The sequence below is a fragment of the Bubalus kerabau genome, chromosome 18 (assembly GCF_029407905.1).
Source record: "Bubalus kerabau isolate K-KA32 ecotype Philippines breed swamp buffalo chromosome 18, PCC_UOA_SB_1v2, whole genome shotgun sequence".
Lineage (NCBI taxonomy): Eukaryota > Metazoa > Chordata > Mammalia > Artiodactyla > Bovidae > Bubalus > Bubalus kerabau.
Window position 1 is genome coordinate 48,604,904 of NC_073641.1, and position 10,840 is coordinate 48,615,743.

A 10,840-nucleotide genomic window follows, 5' to 3' on the forward strand; every position below is an offset into this window, starting at 1 on the left:
GACCTACAGGGAGCACAGCTGAGAGGTGCTATAATTTCTCAAATTCAACAGTGTATTACAAAACTTGAGAAAGCTTTTCATATATTCTAAATTTTGCAGCTACCATTAAAAAGAAGAGCAAACATTTTGAATAAAGTATGCAATCTTATTGTAATTAAGGCACCCCAAAGCTTTAAAATCTTCTGCTTCCTGGTATTATATGGCATATTGCTCATTTTTCCAAAACTATATTTATAGTTTCCTTAATCTCTAGGAGTGGTTGTGATAATCACTTTAAAAAAACTCCATCTGTTATGTTCTTGGCTTTTGAAACAATCATTGTCTAGTGGAGGCAAGATGTTGGTAACAAATCGATAATAAAATGGACTGGTAGTATATATTAACAAGTCAAAAGGTCTAATTTTGGATTTCTTTTCTTGGATACAATAGTGGCCAGGAAGCAGACAATGATTCATAAAGGTGCTCTGCAAACTGAGACTTGATTGACATTTTTTATTCCTCATTAAATAAGTTGCATTAGACAGAGCTATAAAAAACTCTGGAAATTTTTCTCAAAATGGAATTTTTTGGGTTTAGTTTCAGTGATATATTTAAAGCCCAAACGCTGATTTTAAATGTCTTCTAATAACAAGAGTTGCTTTTTGTGCTCTATTTAATTGATTTTTATTCGGTTTTAGTTGATTCAGACTGTCAGTGTCATGGACAAAGATGATCCTCCCCGAGGCCACAAATTCTTTTTTGAACCAGTGCCAGAATTCCCCCTCAATCCAAACTTCACCATTGTAGACAATAAAGGTACAGAGCATTTTTAAAGACAAATATTACGGAACATTAAGAGGCAAAATTTAAAAGACTGATCTGACTTTTTTTTTTTTTTTAACAGATAATACAGCAGGAATCATGACTCGAAAAGATGGGTATAGCCGCAACAAAATGAGCACATATTTGCTGCCAATTTTAATTTTTGACAATGATTATCCGATTCAAAGCAGCACTGGCACACTCACCATTCGTGTGTGTGCTTGTGATAATCAAGGAAACATGCAGTCCTGCAATGCCGAAGCCTTGGTCCTCTCTGCTGGGCTGAGCACTGGGGCTCTCATTGCTATCCTTCTCTGTGTCATCATACTGCTTGGTAAGTGTGCCCAGAGTGATGTGCCCCTGAGATATACTCATTCAATTCAAGGAATTCTCTTCTTCCTTATCCAGTGATTGTGGACTGAAAAACACTCTTCTTTATAGCTAAAGAGGGAAAATTTGAGCTTGTTATTAAAATAGTTCTTCCAATAAAAAAGAATGAATTTTTGATGAAGGATAGGTCTAGCTTACAAGAGACCAAAAAACAAGGATATAATAACATGATATATACAGATATTTTAAAGTACATTTTATATAGGTATAGAGTTTTGTGTGAACTAATATTGTCACATTTCAAAGGGTATTTCATTTAATAATTAATTAAATTTTTATGTCAACTCTATAAGATACTTTCATTCTTGTACAGAAGGTTAGATAACTTACAGAAAGTCACTCATTCGGAAAGTGTTCTAACTATCATTCAAACCCAGGTTATTCTTTGTTAGAATTCACCTTTCGAACCATTGTCCTCAAAACAAAAGACTATTTTACAAATAATATTCCTAATATTACCATGTATTTCACATATGGAATTAACCAGCACATTTTAAGTTGTGACAATAGTATAGACATTTTTTCATAAAATTTGTTATATGTAGTTTCAATCCACCGAAGAAAATGTTTAAGTTCATTTTTTAAAATATCTCTATGATATTGTGGCCATACCTACCTAGTTCAGCAATATTTTCTAAATAAAGTCATGCTTCCAATTGCAAATGCTTTATTTGAGTATGCCCTAACAGGACAACAATTTAATTCAATTAAACGGTTGTTCCACTATAAAACATTCCCCCCAAACTTGTTTCCATTAAATACTCATCCAAAATGAATCCTTAGGGCAAGAGCGCTAGCCAAATTTATGTTCCAATGCTCCTATGTGTTGGCTCCTTTTCACTGCAAATCCCTTCAACCTATCTGGATGAAATCCCTTTGGCCAGATATTCTTGCAGGACTTCAGCAGGGAACTGATTCAAATGAGGGCAAAACATTTGTCCCAGTTATGATGGTCCAACTATTTAGAAAAACAATTTATCAGAGTGATGTTGAACATACACACTACTACCATCAGCAGCAGCAGTCTGCATGTCCACGTGCTGTTAGAAATTTCAACTCCTCTGTAAAATATTTTTGTATCCCTATGGAGATTAAATTTTGGCTTACCCTTTCAGCTCAGTGCTACTGATATCATGCTGTTTTTTTTTTTTTTTTATGTCATTACTTTTTTATTTTTATTATTTACTTTTATTATTTTTATATGTCACATTCAAAAAGAAATTTTTACCAGTTTGGTATTTGCTAAAATAGTTCTACTTCTCTAGTTTAGGACAAGATGGAAATATGTACATTTTGAGTTTTTTTTAATTTCAATATTAATATAATACATACACACAAAAAGACATGCATATGAGAGAATAATATTCATCTGCCAAAGTAAGTTTAGATATCATAACGCTAACTAAATCTCTATGCAGAAATTCTAGAAGGCTCTTTTATTCAGAAAAGTTTGCCATCTTTCTGACCTGGGCAATATGGAGGGCACACATTTCTTATATTTTACCTTTCAATTATTATCTAAACATGGAATTATTTTCTATTATTTTTAGTCAGAATGTGTTGTAATTCATAAGGTTTTATTTTAAAGTTTCTTAAGCACTTGCCATTATTTCAAGCCTTATACTAATGGCTGCATATAGTTGCTATATTTCTGTAGTTAGGAGAGTTGGCTCTGCAAGGTGGTGATATAACAAGGGCCATGATATTTTAGGCCTATCCTTTCACAGTTTGAAGAAATGTAGTTCTTTGTTTATATCCATGACACAAGGCAGGGGTTAAAACCTAGGGCAGGACTTCTTAACCCCTTTGGTTCCTTGAACACCTTTGGTAGTGAAAATGAAACTTATGGACCATTTTAGAATAATAATTTAAACTTATTAAATAAAACATGTAATACAAAAGGAAATATATTTATCCAAATTAAACAAAAAACGTAAAGCAAAATGTGTCTTTATATGCTTTGTTTTAGTGCAAGTCTAATGATTATTTGTGATATGTCCTAACATAAAGTATCTATGATTTCTACTAGTTTGATAGTCACTGTACCTACCATCACTATAATTTATGCTGATATTTATGACAGGAAGTGCTACATTCAGTTTACAAATTAGTAAAAATAACAATGCATTTTTTTTTCTATTCCTTATCCTAGCTTCTCTGAATTGCATTCACATACCCCAGATTAATAACCTCAGTTGGGAAAAGAAGCAGGTAATTTTGACCTGGCAAAGGAGAAAATACTCAGAGCAGATTCTAAAGGCCGTTTGTGAATATGCATAAACATTACCTAAGAAACCCTTAAAGCAATTTGACAATACAGTTGTGCTACACATATAGAGAATTTATAAATTAATTTGGGCTCCCCAGGTTGTGCTAGTGGTAGAGAACTCATCTGCCAATCCAGGAGATGTAAGAGATATGGGTTCAATCCCCAGGTCAGGAAGATCCCCTGGAGGGCAGGGCAACCCACTCCCATATTCTTGCCTGGAGAATCCCAGACAGAGGACCTTGGTAGGCTTCAGTCTATAGGGTTAAAAAGAGTTGGCTACGACGGAGTGACTGAGTACACACATGTAAATTAATTCATTCAATATTAAACTTAGAAAGAACCCCTCTTTTTCTAATTCATAGCTCAATAGATTGGTGGATTTCAGACCTATATTGGATTTAATTAACATGCTCATCCTTTAATAGGAGAGAATAAAGATATGTCTCATTTTTAATGGATATTTTTTTTATGTGTCCAGCATGACTCTGAATATGGCTCAACACCAAAAGCCTGCTTGGTGCAGGTTAGTTAAGATATTTCTAATGATTTTTTTGTATTCTTTCTACCAATTAGTAGAAGCTGAGGAAAGTGCATTGGTCAATAGAACAATAGCATTGGACAGGCCTTAAGGGTGAGTTACAGGGGCATCAGGGCCATGGTGAAGTGCAGTCTTAATGAAAATCAGTTTCTATAATCTCAGAACAAAGATTGAAAAAAATGAAAGAATTTGAGCCAACACTTTTCTTATTTTTCAGTGAAACATCAGTAATACCAAAAAAACACTTGAACTTTCCTAAAGTAAGAGAAAATTTTCTCTTATTTCTCCCCAGCAATGTATAAGTATGCTTTGGGAAATTTTTCTTTATATAATTTTAACTTTTCTTATATATAAAATTATGGACTTTATCCATTTCAATGGAAAACATACTTTGTTGGAAATCAAATAGTCTGTCTTACATATTTAAATGTAATTTTTAGTTTATAAATGTATTTATCTTGCAAATGTTTGTTGTCAAATATATGCATAATAGTTTAAATTTCACTAGTATAAAAGAAATAAGAAAGCATATCATATGTGGAGAGGGTTCATAGTGTATGCAGAGGGGCCACAATTTACGTATCAGCCTCGAAGCTTGAATACAACTGTATAAGTCAAGAAAGTCCTTAGAAACAAGATAATTTCTGTAAGATGAATAGAAGGTAAGGATGAGTGTAAGTTTGAATTTAATATTGTAGCATATAGAATTATATTTCAGATTTTAAGCAGGCTTTCAAAACCAGGTCAATAACGGGAATGGATGAAACCATGATAGATGTGTGTGTATGCTATGCTAAGTCACTTCAGTCATATCCGACTCTGTACGACCCCATAGACGGTCGCCCACCAGGCTCCTCTGTCCCTGGGATTCTCCAGGCAAGAACACTGGAGTGGGTTGCCATTTCCTTCTCCAATGCATGAAAGTGAAAAGAGAAAGTGAAGTCGCTCAGTCGTGTCTGACCCTCAGCGACCCCATGGACTGCAGCCTTCCAGGCTCCTCTGTCCATGGGAGTTTGCGGGCAAGAGTACTGGAGTGCCATTTGCATATCTATAATGTGTATATACATATGTATATACAATACACATGACATATACTTACATGTGTCATTTTTTTTTTACTTAAAAATTTTTTTTTAATTTTATTTTTAAACTTTACATAATTGTATTAGTTTTGCCAAATATCAAAATGAATCTGCCACAGGTATACATGTGTTCCCCATCCTGAACCCTCCTCCCTCCTCCCTCCCCATTCTATCCCTCTGGGTCGTCCCAGTACATGTGTCATATTTACATGTATATACATACACATATCTATAATGTGTGTATACCTATGTATATACAATACATATGACACACATTTACCTGTGTCATATTTACATGTATATACATACATATGACACATATATGCATATAAGGCATTTATGTATATATATGCATACATTTGAATGTTTTGCATATATCCCCTTGAGTCATTAAGAAAACATAAAATTTATGCTCAATTTCTCTTGTAATAATAATGATTGTAGTTTTAGAATTTTAATATTTTGAGACAAATGTGCATTGAGGAAAAGTCAGATATTATATACTCATTTGGCTAAATGCATTAGCCATAATTAAAGTTTTTCAATGCCTGAGCCCTATAGAAGACTGAGTCTCAAAAGCAAGTAAAATGCACTGTATTATCTGCTTTTTTTGTTTTGTTTTGTTTTATCAATATAGTACATCCAGTTTTTGGCCTAAATCATGCTGTATTTGTACAGGGTAGTTAGTCTTTATATCCAAATGAACTTAACACCTCTTTCACCACATCAAGGTCACAAACATAGGAGCATGCTGTATTTAAGCCTGAATTATGGAAACTCACAATTTTCTCTCTCTTTGTTATATTTGGTTTTTGTTAATAGTTTTAGTTGTGCTTTTTGCTGCATTGAAGAGGCAAAGAAAAAAGGAACCTCTGATAATTTCAAAAGACGATGTCCGGGACAACATCGTGACCTATAACGATGAAGGCGGTGGGGAAGAAGATACCCAAGCTTTTGACATCGGCACTTTAAGGAATCCAGAAGCAAGAGAAGATAATAAACTTAGAAGGGATGTAATGCCTGAAACAATTTTTCAGATAAGGAGGACTGTACCTCTGTGGGAAAATATTGACGTACAAGATTTTATCCATCGAAGACTAAAAGAAAATGACTCAGATCCAAGTGCACCTCCTTATGATTCACTGGCAACTTACGCCTATGAAGGGAATGATTCCATAGCGGATTCCCTCAGTTCTCTGGAATCTCTTACAGTAGATTGCAACCAAGATTATGATTACCTCAGCGACTGGGGGCCTCGTTTTAAAAAACTTGCTGATATGTATGGGGGTGATGATAGTGACCGAGATTGATTATGGCATGACTTCATGGATGTCAGTGGAAGTACTCTCTTTGCTACTAGATGGAGTGGCCTGCATTCTCTTCCTTGGAGGAAATGTTTAAAAAGTTAAAATTACAAACAATACGTAGGTGTTGTCTTAGTAAGAGTTTGCTTAATCAGTAAGTTTCTGTGAATGAATATGAATGACATAGATTTTAAAAAGTAATAATAATCAGTTCACCCTCTTTGCCTAACAATCTCTGAAGAAAAGTATATCACATCAATAATCAATAAAATATACATAAAAGGCTTTTTGTGCCTTTTCTTAGATATAAGAACTTTATAAATAATGTTTTCTTAACTGACTTGCAGTCACCTTTACTATTAAATGAAACATTGTGCAACTGCTTTGTAAATTAATATAAAAAATATATCCCTAAAGAAATAGGAATGACTATTACTGCCATATTTATTTAGTTGAAGAATGTCTTTGTGTTAATTCATTCATATTTTTATAAATGTATATTTATATTTTTGTATTTTTATGAAATAAAATAGTCTTTATAAAAATAAATTTCATTTTATTTGATTCCTATTAGTATTTCTGATATTGCTTTTAACATTTTTTAAACATCTTTAAAAATAAAACATGATTTACTCAGGGAAAAAGCAGCTAAATTGTTGCATGTAATTTAGAACTAGAATATCATGGGACTATAAAAAACTTTGGTACAAATTGTGATTTTTCTGCTTCCAGTTCTCAAATATGGACAAGTGTTTATCTAGCCACTGATGTCTACCCATTGATTAGGATGTGAGACATTTGGAATATAAAATATTATAAATATATCTGTGAATAATTAACTAAATTTTTGTACATTTTTTTCCTATGGGATCAACCAGTGAATTTTATCTGAGAGTAAAGTATGTGTCAGTAATGTGTTGATCCTAAAAACATCTAAACCTTCCTTCAACAATAGTATATTTCTCAGAATGAGAAATTATAGTTCTGACTTTCCTTTTTATGATTAGATAATTCATGGAATATATTAATTATATGGGTAATATTTAAAATGTGTATTAATAAATTATTGGTGTTTTTTGGCTGATAATTTTATTGTGGAGGTTGGAAGCCATTGTACTTGAGGAAATCTTAAAATGAGTGACATGTAGATTGGAGATAAGAAAACTTAAGTAATGTAAAATTTTGCTAATAATTGGGATTGTCCAGAAAACAGAATATGGACACCCTAAGGCATGGGAAATAGAGAGGGATATTTGTGTGTAATAATCATTTGCAAATTTTGAAAGACTGCAATTCAGAAAACTTGCCCTAGTTTAGGCTGGAGAATAAAACCCAAACTAAAACAACCTTCATGAGGAGATTACATGATACCCAGTTTCTGTGTCATGAATTTCCCTTTTCTTTCTTTTGTATTACTCCTTTGAAGAGCAAATGTCATGCACAGGGTGTTTCCTAGGTGGAATTTATATAAAAGTTTGGCTTTGACTAGTCTGTTACCAAGTCTTATAAAATAGCTTACACTTAAATTATAAACAGATCCTTATGTATTCTATTATGTTACTATATTGAAAAATATTAAAGACAAAGACTATTTCAATAACTTTACCACCAATAGCTAACACGTATTAAATATTTAATTTAATGCTAAGAAAACAAAAATATACTGGGTCTTTAAATAATATGAGAAAATTTTCTTATCATTGGAATTGCCCAGAAAACAGAAAACTTTTAGTTCAGAAAGTATTAGTTTTCACTTAAAAATAATTCCTTTCCCTATTGCTAGAGATTTTCCAGCATAAATCAGACAAATATTTGAGGAGGATTATATAAGTGGCTTAAAGTAGTCAGAAAAAATGAATTTGATATCTATTAATGACTCATAATCACTTTATTCTATAATCACTAGAAGGATAAGTGACAATAAGCAAACATATTCTAAGGAGAGCCATAATTACAGTATGAGTAACGTCTGCTTTAAAGAGAAGAGATTATGTGAGATCAGAACCAGAGGAATAGGCAGTTATATTCGCTGCCTGGTTTTACATGCTATAAATACTAAGAAAACCACAATAAACCAAGCTTGAGTTGTGATCTATAATTGCTGTGAGAAAACCATAATGATAATAGAAAAGACATATTGAATTTTTAAGCTCTATTACAAATAATTGTTAATTTGACTACATTTTTCAGCAATTAAATAATGAATTCAGTTTTAGGGTTCTTCCTTTCCTTGATCTGAAAATCACTGATAAATTACTGGAGTCTTTATAAGGACAGAGCTACAGACTTCATATTTTAAATAGACATATGATTGTGTCTGCTATAAATTAGAGGGTCAGATTCAATCAAAGAAATTACCAGGTCTGTGTAATATTAATTCTTACTACAATTTTCCAGTAATCCTTAAAATTCCTACAGTGTAAATAATGCCTTTGAGAGTCAGATCAGATTTTATAATTTCCAAACTGACAAGTAAAAATTTTTCTAACTTCTATAAGAAAATATTGATAATATTTACCCTATTGAATTTGGTTAATTTGATTTCACTAAATGCACACATTAAATTTGATAATATTAGTTTCCATTACTTGATTCTCTTGGATGGTGGCGTTGGTATTATTTGAAGAAAATTAACACAACGTGTGCTTACTTTTCAAAAAAATAATTAATTACTCTTGAGGTAGAATTAAATTAAAATCCACTTGAATAACCATTTTCCAAATATAAAGCTTAATCATTGTTTTATTTTAATGTTCAATAATTTTCAGAAAAATATAATATCTGTCTATATTCATATCTGAATATTTTTCATTGAGGGGAACCCATCTACATTGTTAGAACTTTAACACAATCTGAATGCTTTCACATTCAATCCTGTTATCTGACAAAGGAAATAGAATGCAATGGCTTAAAAATCAAGCTTAGTAAAGAAAATATCATTAACAACAAAAACCAGCTAATAAATAAGAAAAAAAAAAAAGTAACAGCATCTTACCTTAGCCAGGGTTGAAATGGTCCCAGTCGATTATTCCCTTTATTCTGGATAAAGTACCACAATTAGCTCCCAAGATTCTTCATTATTTGGGGCTTTCTTAATACTTTACTCTTTTCGTTCTTTCTAACTCTGTATTTAGGAGTAATCCAAGCCTGAACCTTTTTTCCCCTCTATTTAAATGTTGATGTTCTTTTCTAAGGATAAAATACATATCTCTATCTTGATATAGATGTATCAATAATTACAAATATAAATGGAAAATTTCCAAATTTCCACTTATCTTTAACTCTTCTTTTATAATCCAAATATATATATATATAAAGCTATTGTAAATTTCCACTTGTGCATTTAATTAAGTGAGGTATGTCCATATTTTAACTTATAGTTTCCACTCCTAAATCTGTCCTATTCTCTACCTCTTTTATGCAAGTTGATGGCAATTGATCCATCTACTTGCCCAGGCCAAAACCTTATAGTGATCCTTCATCCCTCCCATTCATATTCAATATTTTAGAAAATCCTATTGAATATACCTTCAAATTTACTTAAAATATAATGACTTTTCATCACACTTCCTGATAAAATCCTGGTATAAAAGTCTTATCTTTTAGACACAATGAACATGAGTTTGAGCAAACTCTGGGAAATAGTGAAGGAAAAGGAAGACTGATATCTTGCAGTTCATGGGGTCACAAAGAGTCAGACACGGCTGAACGACTGAACAACAACAAAAGTTTTACCTAGACTACTGCAATATGCTTCTAAGTGGTTTTGCTCCTGCCATCTACTTTGAAAGTCAAAATGGATTGCATTTCTTTTTACTTTTGCTTATTTGTTTCAATTAGTTAAGTGTGAGCATCTCATCTCTTGATTCAAAATTTATCAACTGCTCTTCAAAGTGAGAGTCAGTCCTCCCAAATGATATATCATTTGAGAACCATGTTATCTCTTTGATCTTATTCTTCTCTATTTCCCTAATTCATGTCACTTTAGTTATTCTGGGCTTCTTGTTATGCCTTAAAAATGCTAAGCTCTTTCCCTTTGAACTGACTGATCACTCTTTTAGAACAATCTTTCCCCAGATATAGATGAAGTTAACAGAGTAACTTCCTTTAAGTGGTCAGATGCTACTTTCTAGATGAGGACTATATTAAACAATCTCAAACCGGAGTCTCCTGCATTGCAGGCAGATTCTTCACTGACTGAGCTATGAGGGAAGCTCTTATTAAACAATCTATTAGTATTTAAAACTGCAGTCCTTCTAACCCATTTCTTCTTTCCACACTTATGTTAAAGTTAACATTTTCTCAGCAAATACGAACGTTCAACATTGTACCCAATTTGTTTGTCATCTAATTGTTGTCTGCTCATTTCCACTAGAATTATTTTTTTAGTTCATAGCATGTAAGACAAGGAGATACTGAATAAAGAGGCAAGCAAGTCCAGATTAATAGGTGGCAG

At 32.4% G+C, this 10,840-nt stretch overlaps 1 protein-coding gene across 3 annotated transcripts in view; it reads left to right on the top strand.

Moving 5' to 3' along the window:
- Positions 1 to 6,656, top strand: part of LOC129632845 (cadherin-9) — an 85,423-nt gene extending 78,767 nt beyond the window's left edge. For 2 of the 3 annotated variants that reach the window (XM_055554555.1, XM_055554557.1), the window contains 3 exons: positions 678 to 795; positions 884 to 1,135; positions 5,903 to 6,656. In XM_055554555.1, coding sequence (XP_055410530.1) covers positions 678 to 795; positions 884 to 1,135; positions 5,903 to 6,390 — 858 coding nt within the window. In that variant the 3' untranslated portion in view covers positions 6,391 to 6,656. Of the gene's footprint in view, positions 1 to 677; positions 796 to 883; positions 1,142 to 1,568; positions 1,604 to 5,902 lie in introns of all 3 variants that reach the window. The other variant, XM_055554556.1, reaches the window with a different exon arrangement.
- Positions 6,657 to 10,840: the final 4,184 nt, after the last annotated feature.